The sequence below is a fragment of the Mytilus galloprovincialis genome, chromosome 13 (assembly GCF_965363235.1).
Source record: "Mytilus galloprovincialis chromosome 13, xbMytGall1.hap1.1, whole genome shotgun sequence".
NCBI classification, from domain to species: Eukaryota; Metazoa; Mollusca; class Bivalvia; order Mytilida; family Mytilidae; genus Mytilus; species Mytilus galloprovincialis.
Genome location: NC_134850.1, coordinates 35,423,224 through 35,445,470, shown reverse-complemented (window position 1 = coordinate 35,445,470; position 22,247 = coordinate 35,423,224). Strand labels below are relative to the sequence as shown.

General features: G+C 31.0%; 2 protein-coding genes across 3 annotated transcripts in view; both read left to right on the top strand.

Moving 5' to 3' along the window:
• The window catches only part of LOC143056740 (uncharacterized), a 415,780-nt gene that overhangs the window by 113,898 nt on the left and 279,635 nt on the right, over positions 1 to 22,247 (top strand). The gene's annotated exons all lie outside the window — the stretch shown is intronic.
• On the top strand, positions 3,373 to 16,167 carry LOC143055985 (exosome complex component 10-like). Of its 2 annotated transcripts, none has more exons than XM_076229058.1 (10): positions 3,373 to 3,507; positions 5,930 to 6,065; positions 8,063 to 8,163; positions 8,611 to 8,685; positions 9,067 to 9,102; positions 11,954 to 12,032; positions 12,546 to 12,616; positions 13,284 to 13,464; positions 14,314 to 14,390; positions 16,057 to 16,167. In XM_076229058.1, exons 2-10 carry the CDS (start codon positions 5,960 to 5,962, stop codon positions 16,150 to 16,152), a joined length of 822 nt encoding a protein of 273 aa, XP_076085173.1. In that variant the 5' UTR covers positions 3,373 to 3,507; positions 5,930 to 5,959; the 3' UTR covers positions 16,153 to 16,167. The 2 variants fall into 2 exon arrangements, with proteins under 2 accessions (XP_076085173.1, XP_076085172.1); XM_076229057.1 differs by lacking the exon at positions 3,373 to 3,507 and adding an exon at positions 3,518 to 3,597.

Here is a 22,247-nt window from a genome sequence, read left to right as displayed (position 1 = left end):
TCAGACTCGAATTTCTCTTGAACTGAATTTAAGTGTGCGTATTGTTATGTGTTTACTTTTCTACGTTAGATCGAGGTATAGGTGGAGGGTTGGGATCTCACAAACATGTTTAACCCAGCAGCATGTTTGCGCCTGTCCCAAGGCAGGAGCCTCTGGCCTTTGTTAGGCTTGTATTATTTTAATTTTAGTTTCTTGTTTACAATTTGGAAATTGGTATGGCGTTCATTATCACTAAACTAGTACTAGTTTAGGGGTTAGCTGAAGGACGCCCCCGGGTGCGGGAATTTCTCGCTACATTGGAGACTTGTTGGTGCCCCTCTGCTGTTGTTTTTTCGGTCGGTTTGTTGTCTCTTTGACACATTCTCCATTTCCATTCTCAATTGTATATACAGATACAAATACAGAGGATGTCGCGGTCGTTGTTAATGTGAAAAGTCAGGTCTACCCTGCACTGCTTTGTTTTCATGTGGTGGTGACAATGAATGAATATGGTTTTTTTTAGCCAAAAAGTAGTAATTTGATTTTTTTTAGTGTTATATTAATTTTATTTTGTTTTAATCAATCTATCTAAAACTTTAAATCAAAGATGTGGTTTGGGGACTCTTTTCTTAAATCTACGCCATATGTTTTTTTTTACCGGAAGTGTTATTTACAAAATGTAGATCAGAATAATTTAGTGGAGAACTAGAAAACAAAGTTTAATGACAAGCAACAAAACCCACAACAAAAGTGTTTTCTTTTTATTTTGAAAACAGTTGAATGTTGAAATAGAAAATAGATATTTCTATGTCCGCAATTTTGGATATTACCGGAAGTAATGTTTTTAAAGAGATATGTCTTATACATTGTATCCACGAGAGACACAAAAGAAAGGTTTGCTGCACAATGTAATGATAGTAGCAATACATTAAAACACATTTTATTTACCCTCCCTAAAAACAAGCTTATTCTAGTAGTATGTGCGCCATGTTGGACTATACCAGAAGTAGGGGTTTTGAAGACAATTAATCTCTATCATATAGCCAAAGGTAGTAGATAACAAAGGTTAGTACTTAATATTATGTTAGTAGCATGATAATAATACCTTTTCACATATTAGCCTTCGGTAAAGGGCGGATTTAAGTATGATAACCGCAATTTTTTATTTTACCGGAAGTGAGACATTTTTTGCAGATGGATTTTACCAATTATTGGCAACTATTCTGCTTTCAAAAATGATTTAAAAAAAAAACATGCTCAACCTTTGCATTGCCTAATCTGGTTTCACAATTTGCTACCTAAGTATTGTTGGTTATGATCACATGAAATGAGGGAAATGAAGAATTTTGAATTTATTTATTGCACACAAAATGTAATGCATTAAAAAATCTCATGGAAAAACATCTAAATATTTCCTTGATTATAGGTGTACAGAAAACCTATATACACAGATGGTTTATACATGGAATTATACAAGAAGAGTAAGAAAGTGTTCAACTCTAGACAATTGGCTGCATTAAAAAACTTATATTCCTGGAGAGACAGAATACCCTTACAGAACTGAAATGTTTGCAGCAGGTCTGCAGCATACTTGCTGCAGGTCTGCTGCAAACAAAAAGCTTGCAGGAACCCTTTGAATAATGTTTGCAGAAGTTTGCAGCTAGCTGCTAACCTCCTGCAAACATTGCAGCTTTTTGCTGCAAGCTTGCGGCAAGTTTGCAGAAACGTTTATGTTTGCAGTAAGATTGCAGGAAACTCTAGAATTTAAGTGATGTTCGCAGCTAGATTGCAGGAATCTTTGACAATTCTATATGTTTGCAAGAGCATTGCAAGAATAACATAAAACGAATGAGCATGCCCATTGGTAACTTCCTGGAAGATACAGATTTGAAATTTGAAAATGTTGAAGGTGTTCGAGTCATGTTATCATACAATGTATTAGTATGCAGGGAGTATTTTAGGTTGGAAATTAAAAGAAAATTTTTCAAAGACATTTGTTGTAAGTATTGATTCTTCATTGACGTGTAAATATATGAAATTCGTCCCATCAATAAATATCTGCATGAAGTTTTGAAAAAACATTTTCAAACATGTAACAACTATACAGTACACTCAAGAATGTTTGGAGATTATAACTTATTTTAAAATATTGTGTTGTTATAATTCAAGTTGATTTATGTGAAAATATTAATTAAAAAGCAGTATATATGCACAAAATAAATTTCAAATAAACCTTTTTTCGTATTGTAGATATGCATGCAATTCATTTTAGCACTTACTTGAACAACAAGAAATCTTTAAATTATTTTTTAAAGGAATAAACCTTTGCTATGATAATTATGCAAATGATAAATTATTCGAATCATTGTATGTATGTATGTAACCAAACTTTTCAGAATTTACTGTGTAATAAAGATAATGTGATGTGTATACACAACATGACTTAATTAGTTAATATTGTATAACCATTTATGTAGTTCCTGCAAGTTTGCAGCAAACACGCAGGAGAAAATTAATTTGAATATAAATGTTTGCAGCAGGTCTGCAGCAAACACGCAGCAGGTCTGCTGCAAACACGCAGGAGAAAGATTAATTTGCATAAAAATGTTTGCAGCAGGTCTGCCGCAAACACTCATTTGCATATAAATGTTTGCAGCAGGTCTGCAGCAAACACTCATTTGCATGGTAAATTGTTTGCAGCAGACCTGCAGCGTATTTGCAGCAAACACGCTGCAAACACAGACTCTGTGTTCGCTGCAAGTCTGCAGCAAGTTCGCAGCAGACCTGCAGCAACTATTTGCAGGAGGCTGATTTTTTCGGTAAGGGTAGCCAGAGTGGAGGATGAAAGTATAGGGTAAGAAACCATGTTTTATTATGCTTTTCCTTGTTCATATCAGCACTGGTTTCATATTGATACTCCTTAACTGTTGTCTTTGTTTAAGCTTCAATATTAAGAAATTGAGCTGATATGAAAAACAACATTTAATATGTAAAAATAAGGAGATGAGGTTTGATTGCCAATGAGACGACTCTCCATCCAAGACAAAATGATTTAGAATTTAGATACTGTATGTCATTGTACGGCCTTCAACAATGAGTAAAACCTATACACATTAGCTAGCTATTTAAGGCTCCTCAAATGACAAATATTAGCAAGTTTGCAATGAAAAGATTAAATGTGTCTTCTTTCAGTTTATATTTGATGAATCAAAAATCATAACAAGTCCATTATTAACAAGGTAGCTTGGGTAATATCTAGAACTTGTGCAGGCTTGTGAAATTTTTTGATATATGAAAAATGTAATTATCTGCATAATCTGTATACCGGGGTACATGTAATTGTTTTATGTCTGTTTCTTTACAGTTATGTATTACCAAACCACATGTTATTACAAATAAGTGAAATATTGCCAAGAGAGAGACAAGGTGTGCTAGCTTGTTGTAATCCTATACCTCCACTGGTTAGACAGTATCTGATAGAAATACACAATATTATAATGGAAGCGCAGAGAAGTACCCCTTACTACAGTAAGTAATCCTATACCTCCACTGGTTAGACAGTATCTGATAGAAATACACAATATTATAATGGAAGCCAGAAAAGTACCTCTTACTACAGTAAGGATATTCCATATTATTGCATAGCAATATAATATTTCCCACAGAAAGTAACCAAAAGTTAGCGTGCAATAAATTCCAATATTGACTAGTGCAATAAATTTTCAAAATTCATGACGTCATCAACGACAAAATCTTAGTTTAATTCAATTTTTACTTTAAAATATTATATTGCTATACAATAAAAGGGTTAATGCATGAATATTGGGGAATATTGTCCCTCGTTGAACATATATTGCTATACAATAAAAGGGTTATTGCATGAATATTGGGGAATATTGTCCCTCGTTGAACATATATTGCTATACAATAAAAGGGTTATTGCATGAATATAGGGGAATATTGTCCCTCATTGAACATATATTGCTATACAATAAAAGGGTTATTGCATGAATATTGGGGAATATTGTCCCTCGTTGAACATATATTGCTATACAATAAAAGGGTTAATGCATGAATATTGGGGAATATTGTCCCTCGTTGAACATATATTGCTATACAATAAAAGGGTTATTGCATGAATATAGGGGAATATTGTCCCTCGTTGAACATATATTGCTATACAATAAAAGGGTTATTGCATGAATATTGGGGAATATTGTCCCTCGTTGAACATATATTGCTATACAATAAAAGGGTTAATGCATGAATATTGGGGAATATTGTCCCTCGTTGAACATATATTGCTATACAATAAAAGGGTTATTGCATGAATATTGGGGAATATTGTCCCTAGTTGAACATATATTGCTATACAATAAAAGGGTTATTGCATGAATATTGGGGAATATTGTCCCTCGTTGAACATATATTGCTATACAATAAAAGGGTTAATGCATGAATATTGGGGAATATTGTCCCTCGTTGAACATATATTGCTATACAATAAAAGGGTTATTGCATGAATATAGGGGAATATTGTCCCTCGTTGAACATATATTGCTATACAATAAAAGGGTTATTGCATGAATATAGGGGAATATTGTCCCTCGTTGAACATATATTGCTATACAATAAAAGGGTTATTGCATGAATATAGGGGAATATTGTCCCTCGTTGAACATATATTGCTATACAATAAAAGGGTTATTGCATGAATATAGGGGAATATTGTCCCTCGTTGAACATATATTGCTATACAATAAAAGGGTTATTGCATGAATATAGGGGAATATTGTCCCTCGTTGAACATATATTGCTATACAATAAAAGGGTTATTGCATGAATATAGGGGAATATTGTCCCTCGTTGAACATATATTGCTATACAATAAAAGGGTTATTGCATGAATATAGGGGAATATTGTCCCTCGTTGAACATATATTGCTATACAATAAAAGGGTTATTGCATGAATATTGGGGAATATTGTCCCTCGTTGAACATATATTGCTATACAATAAAAGGGTTATTGCATGAATATAGGGGAATATTGTCCCTCGTTGAACATATATTGCTATACAATAAAAGGGTTATTGCATGAATATAGGGGAATATTGTCCCTCGTTGAACATATATTGCTATACAATAAAAGGGTTATTGCATGAATATAGGGGAATATTGTCCCTCGTTGAACATATATTGCTATACAATAAAAGGGTTATTGCATGAATATAGGGGAATATTGTCCCTCGTTGAACATATATTGCTATACAATAAAAGGGTTATTGCATGAATATAGGGGAATATTGTCCCTCGTTGAACATATATTGCTATACAATAAAAGGGTTATTGCATGAATATTGGGGAATATTGTCCCTCATTGAACATATATTGCACTCGCAAGCTCGTGCAATATAAAATTCTACTCGGGACAATATTCCCCAATATTCATGCAATAACCCTATATTATTACTTATTTGTATATTTTAACTTATTTGAATTTATCAGGGATATTCACATGTTGATCTATATTTTTGAAGGTTGATAGAAAACGTCAGATAGCAAAAGTGATATTGCACAGTTATTTTTATATTATCTCAATGCAGATATACTTAGTGAACACTGAAAACATTTTTTCAAGATCTATATTACAAGAATTTCTGAAATTTGGTTTCAGGGTTTATATAGGTCAGCTTTACCTTTGATGGCACAGCAAGCCAACAAAATACGTCTAAAATATTCAAAGAATTGAGCTTCTGGATCATGAAGACTGGATGCATTTTCAGATTCATCACTCACCCATTTACCGTTTTTCAGAACCACTTACATCATTTACACATTGATATTAACAAATAAATTATACAATAAGATGCGAACACTTGTTTTACAAATTGAAGACAACAAAAAGATTGCAGTAAGAATAGAATATAGATCTTATACTTATATTTTCAGGTCTCAACACCTAAAATCAAGGAACCGAGTATGTACAAACATCCCAAATATAACCCTGACAGTCTGTTAAACTGTACACATGATATGTCATACCAACAGAAGTACCAAGATCTGGGAAACACACCATGTTTACTGGGTAAGCCTAAACAATTGATATTGTTGGACTAATTTTACACCAACTTGAAATTTGTTTTCAATTTGCGACTGAACTTTTAAAATTGGTTGGTAGGAAAGACAAGTTTACAGAATTGTAAGGGGTTTTGAACTGCTGAATGATTCTAGATAAATTATACCCCAGAGAGATCAAAATGTTTGTAGTCCAGTCAAACTAAGTTTGAACCGCAAACTAATTGCAACATAATTTTTATGCCCCACCTACGATAGTAGAGGGGCATTATGTTTTCTGGTCTGTGCGTCCGTCCGTCCGTCCGTTCGTTCGTCCGCCCGTCCGTCCGTCTGTCCCGCTTCAGGTTAAAGTTTTTGGTCAAGGTAGTTTTTGATGAAGTTTAAGTCCAATCGACTTCAAACTTAGTACACATGTCCCCTATGATATGATCTTTCTAATTTTAATGCCAAATTAGAGTTTTTACCCCAATTTCACGGTCCACTGAACATGGAAAATGATAGTGCGAGTGGGGCATTCGTGTACTGAGGACACATTCTTGTTTTAACTGTAATCTATAGCATTAAGTGCCAAATCTACACAGAAAAAAGGCCCATAAAATCTAACTTGAGGAAAACTCAAATTTTGCATTTTGAATTTCTTATGGAAATTAACATTGGAAAGGGAACTAACTCCGCAAAACTGAGTCTTTTTTTTTTGGTCAGTTTTAGGTTGATTTTCTTTAAATTTATGTAAAATATGATACTTTGATGGGGTAATAAGTTCGTATTCTACTACATTATATAATCTTCTGCTCATGAAATGTACAAAACCGAAGCGTTATGGGTAAATTTTTTTTGCACATTTTTCATTAAAGAATTTCAAGTTTATGGCTTTGTGACCATTTAAAAAAAATAATGTTAATATTTGGTATTGTTTATATCTGTCAATTATACATGTATTTGTTCAGCATCTATCTGTTAAAAGAAATTTTAAACTACGAAAAGAAGATATGCTAAATTAGTTTTATTCAATTTGAGATTTTTTACCATGACATGCTGAAAAATCTAATTTACGGTCAACTAATGAATTATGAAATCTAGGTTGTAGCTTGATAAAAGATACACATTAAGAGTTGTTTGTTATGCTCTCAATACGGCTAAGATATCAAGAATCAATACATTCTGTTGAATAGAAGCGGAGAAGTTATAATTTTGTATCAATTTTTATTGTTATTTCTGTTTTTTTGGCAGAGTTAGCTCCCATATCAATGCAAATCTCCATAGGACATTTAAGATCATTATTTTTTAGTTTCCCTCTTGAAAGTTAGATTTTATGGAACTTTTTTCTGTGTATATTTTAGGTATAATGCTAAAGAGTAAAACTTAACAATCTTCTGTTGCAATTACTTCATGGTTAGGGTCAAATTTATGCTAGATTGACCAGACTATTGCAAAAACTGCAAAAACTTATCAAAATATTTTTATAACTGATTTTCAAAATGGTAATATCTTGAACATAGGCTGTTGATACCCTACAATATATCTTTGTCAAAACTTATAGAATTACTTCATTGATAAAATATATATAGCCTTGCTGAATTCAAAACACTTTTATAATGATTGATTGATGGTTGCTTAACGTCCAGTGGCAAATATTTTATGCATATTCAGGACGAGAAAAAGAAAAAAAAATACTTTTATACATTGTAGATTTACTTTCATAATCAGCATAAAGTTTTTTCCTATATCTTTATTGAGCAAGTCAAATTATTAATCATATTTAGCATTGTAGCTTATTCTCCAAATATATCATGTAATGGTCACCATGCCATTGAATTTATAATTATTTTGTTTTGTTGATTTTGTGGGTATAGATGAACAACACATTTAATTGTTCAACGAGATAAAAAAAAAATTATACAAGCTAATATGCAGAATTTTCTAGAAATTAAGTGTTCATCATGTCCATGGAACTACAAGTTTTCTGCCATCAATAAAGATAATCACATTATATTTCTTTTATTTCAGATCCTACGTTACTGAAAGAGAATCCAACTATGTTTGGAAATAGTAAAGAAAATATTACTATACTGAAGGAAAAACCTTTATTAACAGTATTTGAAAATCATGTAAGTATAAAAAAGAAGGTATGATTGCCAAAAAGACAACTCTTCACAAGAGACCAAATGACACAGAAACAATCAACCATAGGTCACCACACGGCCTCCAACCACAAGCAAAGTGCACATTTTAAAGATTATCGATTTAAAAGATACTTTGATATGAGCTCTGTTTCATTAATTTTAAACAAGAGAGAGGAAAAATTGATGTTGTAGTTATGTTCATTCAAACTTGTAGATTTCACATCCATATATAGCCATCGGGATTCGAGGGATACAAACCCCTGTGAAAACAAATAAGCACTGTTAAAGTTGGTGTTCTGTTTGAATTGTAACTGTTTAAGTTAAGTATAATTCTATTGTCCCCCATTATTATAAATGATAGATTTGTAAAAAGGGAATATGAGATGAATATTAATGTTGGTTTCTAATAGATCAACCTGTTTTGAATTTCAGTCACCTAAAGAATTTACAAGAGCCCAGAGAATGGCAGCAGCAATAACAGCCACCTTTGTTAGTCCAATTTCACAGGTAATAATTTCAGTTTTTCCTAATTTTTTGAAACAGCATTGGAGGGAAATAGGATGTCAGAAGAATTTCAGCAAGAAAATTATCCTGTATGAAATATGACATTATATAGAAAGTACATCTCATAGTTGGTTTCAACCAAATGTTATGAAACTTATACACAATGTTTATTACCACAAAATCAGATCAAGTTGAAATTTGGGTAACGTTACTTTTACCGTTCTTCAGTTATGTCCCTTTATAACTTTATGTGATATGCAAGCGTGGGCATCATCTGTGTCCCATGGAAACATTACCCCTTAATTTTTCTTGTATTCCAGGAAGGTTATAATTTGGTGATGTAATAAAAAAATAACTAATATTTATACATAATTTTTTTTACAGTATCTTCCAGAAACTAAAGATGGTAAACATGAGCAGGTAAGGTGTAAAGTCAATTACATAGTCTAACTTTTTTGTTACTGAGTATGTTCTGCTTATATATAAACATTGTAGCACTTCTCAGTGACTTGGTAGTCTAACTGCTATATCAATGATATTTCTCTTAAGGGGGTTCCCAACACTTAAACAGATTTGGCTTGTTTAATTTTCATGAAGTTTTGACAAAATAATAACCGTGACTGTTGACAAAAATATGAAAATTCTAGACATTTGAACCACATGTTTACAGGAATAATTTGTTTGGATATATAGCAGTTTGACAAACAAATATTTTGATCGGTGAACAGCTTGATTTTTCCTTAGTAATATTATGTGATTAAAACATGCAGCTGATTTTTATGGGTTAACTCCATTAGTTGTTCTGTACCCCCTTAAGCACACCAATATTGTAAAGGTCATTAAACACTTCCATCATCATCATCTTATTAAGATATTTTTACTTTTTTCAAGGGTGACCTTTACATACAGGTTAAACAGCTTTAACTGTATATTAATTATTTTTCTCTACTGTGCTACTCATAAACTGTTGACAGGACCTGTGCACCTAGGATTTTTTTTGGAAAGATTTGAACTTGTTCTAAATCTTTCCTTAGGCACTGGCCTCCCTAACAATAGGACAGGTTAGCTACTATTACTAAATGTATTCACACTGAAATATAGTTCCCTATAGTTCTCATGTATGTGCACATAGTATACATAAAAACCGTAAACAAATGGGTATATTTTTGGAGCAGTTCATTCAAGAATATATGTCATTAAGATGTGTTGATAGAAAGACTTTTTTTTTAAACATCTTGATTAGGTAATTGAGTATTGATACAATACAAGATGATTGACATCTGTCATTATCATCAACCATTCAGGGACAGGGACCTTTAACATGTAATTACCAGACCCCACCTCCTAAACTGTCAATCAAATTGACCACATTACTTATCAACCTCAGTCTTACATAATTATACAGACCCTATTACATCTATGCTTCAATATACATCCCAAAAAACAAATATCAATGAATATTTGACCTCATAATTGAATACACAAATGTGTATATTAGATGTTTGATATATAAGGATGATAGATTTATTTATTGCCTATTACTTTTGATCTACATTACATAAAGTGAATCTGTAAATTATGTCTGAAAGATAAATGATTTATTAAGGATTAACAAGATCTTTAAAAAAAATGAAATATAAATATGAATATATAAAAGTTATTTCCAATAATCATCTGCAATTAATCAACAATTTAGGTTAGTTCATTTATTTATTTTTTATCAGTAATTGGCTTGAAACAGTTTAAAATTTTAAAACTTTTGATTATAACAAACCATTTTTTATTAGTTTATTCCCCATCAAACATTATGTCTATTTTAGTCATTTGAATTTTTATAAGAAGTGGATATATATTTTTGCAATCAAGAAAAAATCCGCATTTCAATAAAATAAGTTTTTTAATTTGTTAACGTTGAAAAAGTACATTTTCAATGCCCTGTTCTAAAAATGGTGGTGTTTTGGAATAACTTATTATCGGAAAGTAACAAGTTATTTTCCATTATGTATAAATTAATGCTCAAATTACATTTTCAAAACCCCACAAAATTTAAATGGATTACGTACGTTAAATCCATATTTGAAGAAAATGGAATTAGTTTTATTTGGCAAAATCAACTTCCATTGGATAAACTGTGTTTAAAGAACATTATCTCACAAAAACTGAATGACCAATTCATCCAACATTGGTTTTCACAAATGAATAACTCTTCAAGAGGTGCATTTTATTCATTTTATAAAGAGGAATTTCGTTTGGAAACCTATTTGATAAAGTTGAAGCTGTGTGACAGGATTTATATGGCAAAACTCAGATGTTCAAATTTAAAAATTCCTGTAGAAACGGGAAGATGGTCCGGAATTCCAAAAAATGCACGAATTTGTCATCTCTGTGGAAATGGAATAGGAGATGAATTTAATTATCTTTTTAAATGTCAAAAACAAGAAATAAAACTGCTTAGAAATAAATATATACCACAATATTATACTGCAAATCCAAAGGAGTACAAATTGAAACAGCTTTTAACATTTTGTCATGTAGAACTTTACAAAAACTTAGCAATATTTTTTTAAATTCTTACACGATACTTGTGATTTATGTTAGTCTGTTTTGAGTTGAATGTTATGGTAGTTTGTAAATTGACATTTTGCTATATTTTACCATGTATGTAGCATTATTATGTTTAGTGTGAATGTATAAACATGTGTATACGTGTATATATGATGTCCTCTTGTACACCTATGTGTCTGAGGTTTATTAATAAAGTATTGTCTATTGTCTAAAAAATATAAATTGATCAAAAAGCATTCTACAACTTTTAATCTTCAATGTCATATAACCTATGTTTTAACTTACAAAATGCCCCAAAACAACATTTTTAGATTATCATTGTTGACACTGTGTTTAAAGTTCTTTAATAGCTTATGTCTTATAAGAGTAGTTGGTAACATTTACTAGAAGAATTTTCAGCAGTAGTGCTTTATTTATGTTCTTTTGTCCCCACCATACCTTAATATGAAATTATCCAAACTACTCTTCTAATCTTTCCATGAGTGATATCCATCACTTTGATTATTTATTGTTGTATAAACACAGAAGTTGCTGAAAGAAGAATTGATGCACAATTTTGTATTTCGACTGTCCAAGAAAAAGTTATCAAAAGTACTTTAATTACACTTATACATGTTATATGGAACAGTATACCGGTAGATGTAGGTTATAATTTCTATAAAATTAAAAAACATTATTTAAAGATTTATTTTATTTTTGGCTATAGGTGTTTAATAACTGGATGTTAATGAAACATACAGCAGTAAAAAGAAAAGAAACACCCCCTACTCCAGCAACATCATCAGGTATTTGTAATAATTATATTATAATATTTATGGGGGTGATTTATTGTAGATAAATTTAAAAAAACATATATTGCTGAGATCAACAAAAGGCAAGTTCTTGACTCGTTAGATCAGAATGAAGCCCCCCCCCAAAAAACAGTCAAAGTACTGAAATAAGAGTAATTCTTGATAGGTTCAAACAGCATGTAATTCAAAACAAATTTTGATCAAGGCCAGCTGAAGCACACATCAGGGAGTTGCATTTTCCCTCTCTTTGGTCAGATTGTTGCCTCTTTGACACATTCCCCATTTTCATTCTCAATTTTTCAACTAATGAATAAATATAGTTTTCAAAACTAAAGTTTAGTCTCTTTTCAAAACTTGATTAACTAAAATTTGCTACCATATATAGTTCTATAAAAATGCTACCAAAACCATACTAATTATTTAGAAAAAATAAACTGAAGGAATGCTGAATTTCCTTTGGGAAGAAATTTTTAATTCTTACTGTGCTATTTTATTCTGAATCTTTAGGACCACCTGCTGCTAAGCGACAAAAGGTTGAAGTTAAAGATACTGGAGATTTGTTACAGCCGTTTGGAAAGGTATCTATGTATGAAGTTAAATTGTGCATTTACATAAAAAGTCAAATCACAAAAATACTGAACGGTGAGGAAAATTCAAAACGGAAAGTCCCCAATCAAATGGCAAAACCAAAAGCTCAAAATACATCACACGAATTGATAACAATTGTCAAAATTTTGACTTGGTACAGGCATTTCTTATGTAAGAAATGGTGGATTAAACCTGGTTTTTTAGCTTGCTAAACCTCTCACTTGTATGACAGTCACATCAAATTCTGTAGACAGACTTTGATATAAATAAAGTATGTGACATTGTCAACAGCATATGAATTGTTTCAATGATTGATTGATAATATGTCCATATGAAATGTACATATCCTGCTTTGTACTAGACTGATATCCACACTCTAGGCAAGCACAAAACAATTTATTTTTGGTTAGCATAAACAGGTTTGACATGGTTTAATTATACTTATCATAGGACTGGAAGAGAATTTTTTAATTTTCTTACTACATATTTCTTACTTGAAAAGCTTGAAAACAATTTAAAAAAAATTACGTTATGACATATTTCTATAAAATAGATGTTTAAAAAGGGGCCAATGGTGGAAATATTTCATGCTCTGCAGACAGCTATAGTTGTTTTAATATGTTTAAGCCCTAAACTCTATTTTTTATATTTTTGAAGCTCAAAAGTGGTCATGGAAGAATTCTTGGCAAAGATACAGATATTGAAACAAGCAGAAAGAAGAAAAAGAAGAGGAAAATGGAAGAAGGAGAATTACAATTAGAGGAAGAGGAGGAGGAGGAGCCTGCAGAAGAATTTACACCATACGATTACAGCAAAGTTAATTTGAATATATTTGAAGGTTTGGACATTTTCGTTGTTTTTTATATTACATGTGAAATTTATTGAATATTGGTAAATTCAGAAGTGACCTGACCCCCTCAAATTTAACTATTCATTGATTTTAACAGCGCTTTATTGAATGAAAGAATTATTCATTTATATAAAGTTGGAAAGTACCAAAAGATACTACAAATGCATGGCATCTAGTTTTATAAACTTGAAATTAAAAATGTCAAAGTGTACCATAATCTTTGAAGTAATTGTACTTTTCAAATTTTGGAGTTTAGATTGGAGTGAAACTGAGCTTTAAATTATACCTTTAAAATTTAAATTGTCTTTGGATTTTTTTTCTCAAAACTATTGTTAAAGTAGCAAATGGGTATTTTAATTAATTATGAAAGAAGAGAAGCAAACCATCAACACCATATAGTTTGGGAACAAATTTCATCTCTTACTTTTACTCTGTAAAGAAACTTCAATTAAGAAAGACATTTTTAGATGCTTTTTATTGTGAAAGAGGCTACAAGATATGTGTCACAAAAATAAAAATAAATCATTTTAAATTTTAAAATCATATTTTTATGCAACATTAGAAAATAGAAAAAAACTTTTAGTTGTGTTGTTTGTTGAGCAATCACATTAATAAATTCAACTAATAATTTGAGAACTTACATTTATTAAGATACAGTGATCAGAGGAAGTGCTAACTGCCAATCGGTTTTAAAGAGATTTTACTTTTAATACTCTTAAAAGGTAATAACATTCACAAATTTCTTTCCATATCAGCTTAGCAGTTTACGTTTTTTTTTTTAAATGGGCAGCATATAATCCAAGTATTTTACTAAATATTTTCATTATTTCACTGTAGGAGGGACCTCTAAAGAAGGGAAGAAAAAAGTCTTTGATCCAAATGCAGGAATGAGAAGAAGAGGAAGGGGTAGTAAGGTAAGACTATTTATCACATATTTGTTACGAAAACATTGGGTTTTGCATATGTATATGTAATAACTGCAAAATTGTCCTACTCATATTGCTGCCCGAGGCAAAAAAGTGGTTAATGGTTATTGTGTCCTGATTCCAAATGATGTGACGCCATTGCATCCTTAAAGACGAGGGTGAATGATGACAGTGCCTGTATTGAAAATTATGGGAATTTTACTACAATTATGACCACTAGTAATAATTTTCAACCAACTATTTCGTGATAATGACATATGTGTTTAATTACACTGATTATGAATAAAGGTGGTTAAGTTAAGCATCCAATAATTTCTGGGATGAAATTTTAAGGGACTGAATTTTTAGGCTCTCCCTTGACACCATTTGCGAGTATGGTCTTGAATAGTCCATCGGAAGGGGACCATAAATGGCAATCCGATTCCCCTACAAGGCAGCACTCGCACCCGCAAAGTGGAAGGGTATTAATATAAGTTGCTAAACTTGTTTCCCTATCCACTATAAATAAATATGTTTAAACTAAGTAAATTAATCCAATAATTTCATTATTCTTAGCCTTCAAGATGTAAGCAAAATGAACTGCATACATACAGCCAAGGCTACGTATTGAAGGACTTACATTGACCTATAATGGTTTACTTTTATAAATTGTTATTGGGATGGAGAGTTGTCTCATTGGCACATACCACATCTTCCTATATCTATCAGGGCCTATCAAACATTTCTTTGAAGGGTTAAAAGAGGCCTATACTTTTTGACAAATACCAAGACAAAATGGGCAAAAAAGGCATATCCTTTTGCAAACTGGAAATTCAGAAATTATTATGATGTTTTTATTATTCCAGGTCACATAGGTTTATAATCGCAATAATTAAAATTTGCATTTTAATTTTATTATTTTTTATTTGAATTTAACAGAATTTTTCTCAATATCACAAAAATTAAAATCGCATTTAAGTCTAAAATGACAAAATCACAATAATGATAAATGCATGCATTATTTTTGAATTTACAGTATACCCTGGAGATCGTGAAATAAAAACAATGTTCTTATAAAAGAAACACATGAAAACTATACTAGCCATCCAGGACACTTATATATAAGATGTCATTAGACCACAGAAACCCTCTGATTATGTTTTGAATAATAGTTCAACCACAAATATCCCTTTTTTTTTTTTTTAGATTTATGCCTAATTCTAATTCAGTTACCCATTTTAGTGCATTTGTAAAGTGAATACAACCCTAATATAAAATTTGCACTCTCCATAGTGTGAATTGAGAAGAAATATAATTTTATTCATTTTTCTAAGTGTACAAATATAGATCTAGATAGAAGATATTGTGTAAGTTGTAGTAGATACTTTGGACTCATTTATTTCCATGGTTACCAATTTTAGTTGTTAAAGGAAAACTTTAATATATGTTTATGGATATTAAATGTTATGGTTTTGCCAAAGTCTGATCACAAGCCTATATTTAATTTGTTATTCGTTGATCATTTAACTTTGTGGTTTACCTGTACCCACTAAATCCACGAAAATTGGTATCCAACTAATATTAATTAATCCACAGTATGTTGAAAGTTCTCAATATTAAAATATTCAGATACAGTATTCAATGTGCTAATTGTAGTTTATTTGTGTAATTTTAGGTTTATAAGCCACAGTTTTCTACAGCTAAATCGCAGAAGAGTTCAACATTTGGAAAAATGGACAAATCTCAAAGACAACAAATATGGCCAAAATAAAATATTCAGTCTTTATAGATCTACCTTTATTTACATGTATTTCTTCCAGTTTGTCCAATAACTGGTTTGTTTGAATGTAGCAGCAATTCAAATTCCATGCTATAAAATTCTTGCAGTGTCCTAAATCAATTAAATACCATTCAACATGCAAAACTTCCATAACATTCCATTAAAGTTTTGCATTAATAAAAACATTGCAAAACTTTCTGAAATCACAGTAACTCAAGTGACATCTAGTAATTGCTGACAATTTAGGAGTAGTAAATATTGATAAAAAGGTTACTGTATACGTATCATTCATCATTGAATGCAATATATTGTAATGTCAGAAATGAAAATCAACTACTGTAAATTCAGAAATTATTGCGTGCATTTATTATTGTAAATGTGTCCTTTTAGACTAAAATTGGATTTTAATTTTTGCAATATTGAGAGAAATCCTGTTTAATTCAAATAAAAATAATTCAAAATGAGAGTATAAATTACTGCGATTATAACCATCATTGCACTTTTCGAAAAAATAAAAACATGGCAATAATTTCTGAATTTACAGTATAAAAAATACCGTAATTTCTCAAACCAATATTTCTCACATAGTAATATGTTTAATGTCTTAAGCAGTTTGAGGAAAACCATTAAAAATAGTAATGATTAGAACGCATTTTAAGAAACAAAAGATATGAGCTAAAGTTGTTGAATAAAGACTAATGAAAATTGGTTCAGAATTCATGCTTATAATCTATTTTTATGCCCCATTTATGGGCATTATGTTGTCTGGTCTGTGCGTCTGTCTGTTCGTTCGTTTGTCTGTCCCGCTTCAGATTAAAGTTTTTGGTCGAGGTAGTTTTTGATGAAGTTGAAGTCCAATCAACTTGAAACTTAGTATACATGTTCCCGATGATATGATATTGCTAATTTTAACGCCAAATTAGAGATTTTCCCCCATTTTCACGGTCCATTGGACATAGAAAATGATAGTGCGGACAGGGCATCCGTGCACTATGGACACATTCTTGTTAGAGGTGAAACCTATATAGATTAGCTTTCTACATCTAAAGATAGAGTACTGACGTCAATTTATTACATGACCTGACACCTTTTTCATAGGAAAACTAAAGAATTTAAAGTCTGAACTCTTATGTTTACTATTGCTGGACCATTGTTATTGACTAGTTTACTGGTTACAATACTGAGGGCCCTCATGGGGTTTTTGATTATGTGATTACTTGGCCGTTTTTTTAATGATTATTTGATTATTAAGCCAAATATTTCATGATTATTTGATTACCTAGGACTGTATTTTTAGTTTATGATTATTTGATTACTAAAGATAAGCAAATATTTAATGATTATGTGATTATATTGGCAAAAAAATGGTGATTATGTGATTACTAGGACCCCCCCATGAGGGGCCTCAATACTTTATAGTTGAAACCAGATGATACTATGTGTGTAAACTGATGCTGGATCCTGTTACTCTAACGTGTCTGTTAGTGTTGCTCTCCAGCTTTTAGAGTTTATTCAAAATTCTATGAAAATTACAATTTGTTGAATCAAACTAAACTTTTTAACTGGTCAGTTATTTTTAGCAACTGATGTAGAAAATAAACTCATCATAGATACCAGGATTAAATTTTGTATGCCAGAAGTGGGTTTCATCTACAAAAGACTCATCAGTGATGCTCGAATCCGAAAAAGTTTAAAAGGCGAAAGAAAGTACAAAGTTGAAGAGCATTGAGGACCAAAATTCCTAAATTTTTTGCCAAAAACAGCTACGGTAATCTATTCCTGAGGTATAGAAAAGCCTCAGCAAACCAGTCACATTGTGAAAGTGCAAGGTGATCAAATAAATCATACTATAAGTCAATTTCATTTTATTTTCAATTTATATTGATATTATGAAAATGAATTTTAGGACTTTCTTTAAATATGTCTACTGTAGTTGTCATTTGGAAGGAGCAAGATAGTAATATTGAATTGTTAAAAAATAAATATTGAAATTTGCGTTTTTGAATTATTTCTTCTAATAAAAATGGTGTTTTCTATGTATGTTACAATATATATTTGAAACATGCTTAAAGCATAATGTTGCCAGAAAGAGTAACAAAAGTTTTTTATAATTCTGCTTACAGTATAGTGACTTATTTTTGAGCCAAATTGAAAAAAACTTAAATCACAAAAATACTGAACTCCGAGGAAATTTCAAAATGGAAAGTCCCTAATCAAATGGCAAAATCAAAAGCTCAAGCACATCTAACGAATGGATAAAAACTGTTATTTTCCTGACTTGGTAGTTTTTTTCTCATGTAGAATCCTTTGAAGCAAATTAAAAAAATAGACAGGAGATAGAACTCAATTCAATTTATAGCCTAACCCGTTTAGATCTGTTGATAGGCATCATCAGATTAAAAAAAACTTAAAACTTATTTTTCTGATTGAGATAAATAGCTTGACTATATATTGATGTTATAAAAAAATCTCACACTTGCAAATTAACGGTTTGAACATATTAGTGTCCAAGATTTGTTTAACTGGAAATTACAAAGAAAAGTGGAAATAAACGGAAGGGAATAAAAAAGTTGTTTATTTTCAAATGAGAGACCATAAAAATTAGTCCAGAGTGAAGATCGCTTTGGCTTAGTTGTGTCAATCTAGATTGTAGATCAGTTTGGTTTATCTTCATGTTGTATTTTAGTTCAGTATTATGCATGGCATTTTGATCTAAATAGTGTGCTGTTGAACGTTCTTACGCATACACCTGTATTCAGCATTCATGGTTCAGAAACCCTGTATCTTTTATTTTTAGTCCCCTACCGACGAAGTCGAAGGTGTCTTTAGGTTTGCATTCAGTCCGTCTGTCTGTCCGGCAAATCAGTGTTCCAGACTTTTCTTTGTGCTTGAAGATTTTTATTTGATATTTCATTATTTTGTTTTATCATGACAAGTTACAGGTCAAGTTCAATTTTCACGATTTAACCTTTTCTCTTTGTTCATTTAAAGCCCTTTTCCTATAATTTAATGTTTGATGAAATACTTATTAATTAGTAGATTTCTGTTCAAAGGGAAATTAATCTTTTTTTTTATTTAAAAGACAAAATGACATTTTTGTTTCTTGTCTTAGGTAAATTGTTTGAATATTTAAGTGGTAGTTTTGTTTGTCATTCTTGAAGATGTTGATTTGATAATTAAAAAGTAAAATCACAAAAATACTGCACTCCAGGGAAAATTCTAAACGGAAAGTTCCTAATCAAATGGAAAAATCCAATGATAAAACACATCAAACTGTTATATTCTTGACTTGGTAAAGGCATTTTCAAATGTAGAAAATGGTGGATTAAACCTGGTTTTATTTTACTAAACCTCTCCTTATTGAATGACAGTCTTATCAAATTGTATACAGATTTATCATGACAAGTTACAGATCAAGTTGTTATTTTGTTCCGGTCTAATGATTTTGTGCAGAGTTAATTTTTTTTTTTTTTTTGGACATAAAAAACTCACTTAAATATTCAGTTTTCAACATTTTTGTCGTCATGCTTGAAGATTTTGACTTGATATTTTTATGTAGTTTACACCATGACTATTTATAGATCAAATTAGAATTTTGTTCCATTACAATGAATAACAGAATGTTTTACCTGTTCGGTACTTATTTCTTTCCACACTGGCAAACGGATTATCACCTTGTGTTTACATGCTAATGTGACCAAAACATAATTGAAAAAAAAAACACAAAAAAAACTCTGAATTCTCAAAATACATGAGATGGAAAGAGATTTTTCAATCACTTTTTAAACAGATTGAAGGGCGTTAACTTTGATATTACCTTTAACGGCTCGCTCGTTTATTGGAAGTAAGCTCACGTCGATTATAGGAGGTTGTAGGTTTTATCACTTTGCAAGACTTGATAATTGGTATTTCACGCTGCCTGAGATTTGTACACTATTATTATTTATTTATAAGTTTGTAAAAATGACTAAACAAAATAATTTTTTATTTGTTTATACTTTACTGATGTACTATGGACTTACTACCACAAGTATACTTTATACTATGAGTAACTATGATATTTATATATGTAGTTTGCAAATAAGCACATTACAAAAACATAAATTATATAGTATAATTCATAAATGCTGACCCTATTTTGAAATTCGAATTCAAAACCTATTTCTAAATCTGATCGTGTTGTTCAGTCTTAATTTTATGGTTAATTGTTCGTAAATAAACTCATCATAGATACCATGATTGAAATTTTGTATTTGCGCCAGACGCGCTTTTCGTCTAGAAAAGATTCATCAGTGAAGTTCAAATAAAAAAAAGTTTAAAAGGCCAATTAAAGTACGAAGTTGAAGAGCATTAAAATTATTTAGGTGCCGATAGTTCATCTCTGATGGCTGTTCAGTTTTTATTGGGACAAACAATTGTGTCAATTCAATTACTAGACATTGATTTCTTCATTTATTTTAAGGAATTAGATATATTGTAATGTCATGCCTCCTTCCATTCGGCAGTAAAATCCATGCTTTGGAGCCGAATATTTTCGAAAGGAGACGAAATTGCATCATTTTTCATTTGGAAGTCTTGAGTCCCTGGCGAACCATCTTTGTCCAAGGTTTCTATTGGATTAATTTTTATGAAATTAAGCAAACACTAGTCAGTTCTTCTCTGTCCGACAGTTCGTTGAAATAACTCTTTTTCTCACTGTTTTCTAAAGTTTAATGCCTAGCTTCTTCATAACTACACTGGTTGGTTGGTGAAAAGAAATATGGTCATCTGGACTAATCATGTCGGGCAATGACACTAGTGCTGCAACAGCCCGGTAACAAAAGATGTATATGCCTTGTCGCAATGGGGGTGTGCAATATGGTGTCTCAAAAGGCGAAAGATACCAGAGGGACAGTCAAACTCATAAATCGAAAATAAACTGACAACGCCTCAAGTGTCATGCCCGTTGTATGATATAACGACTTGAAGGGGGAAAAACCGTTAATATATATATTTCAACGCTGCCACCAAAACCTTTCTGTTCCTTCGATATAACAATAATTGTAGACGAATTCAAATGCTATATTTGTCCAAATAGATAGTTTCGTAAGTTGTCCTGGTTTTAACTAAAACAAAGGTGTTTACAATTGACTGAATTAAACCGAAAAGAAAGAGAGAAAAGACTTGAGAATAATGCGGCAATCTTTATGTTTGATTTTTATTAAATTTCTGCTATATTACCCCATGCACAGTTAGTTTATTTAGTTCATTTAAATCATAATGTAGTTGTTGAATGACATAAACATTGATATACTAGTAGCCTGTTTTGATATTTGTGAGCGACAGAGATCTTACAAGTAGCTCACCCTTGTCATACGTTTTGAATGCCTTTAATTCATACCTATTATATCTTTTCTCTACTGAATTATTTTTGAAAAAGTCCTTTTATTGACATTAAGTATAAGTGTGTTCATAGTTCTAGGTTATTACAGCATTTTATCATATTACTTATCAAATTTTAAAGTTTAAATACTGTGCACTTTTTGTAAGCTTTCACCAAATTATAAGATTTTCCCAATAAATAAGCTATTATTAACCCAAACCAAACTTGTTTTGCAAGTAACTATGTTAAAGGGGCACTAGCTGTCAAATTTATGGTCACCGATTTGACTCAAATTCTCATGTTTGATTTATAACAATGTAAAACATTTATCCAAACTATCAAAAGTCTAAAATGAACAGTTTAAAGAGCATGTGGTAGACAATATATAGGTTCGTTTCGTGTGTATTTTAGTCCAGACGCCATCTAATCAACTATTGATTTGACCTCAGATGACCATATAAGCGATGTAAACATAAATAAAGATATGAATAGATTAAACCAACACGTGCAATTGTATTTTTATAGGTCTGTTTGATTTGATTTTATAGATTAAAAATAGATGTTTCTCATTGTTTTTAACCGTATAAGAATGATTTTATGTGCATCGAATTAGTAATCAAATGATTTACCGTAGTTTCACTTTCATTGTTGACATTCTTTTTCTTTAAATAACCAGTACACGTACAATGCATGCGTTGTCAATCTCTAGCTAGGGATTAAATTG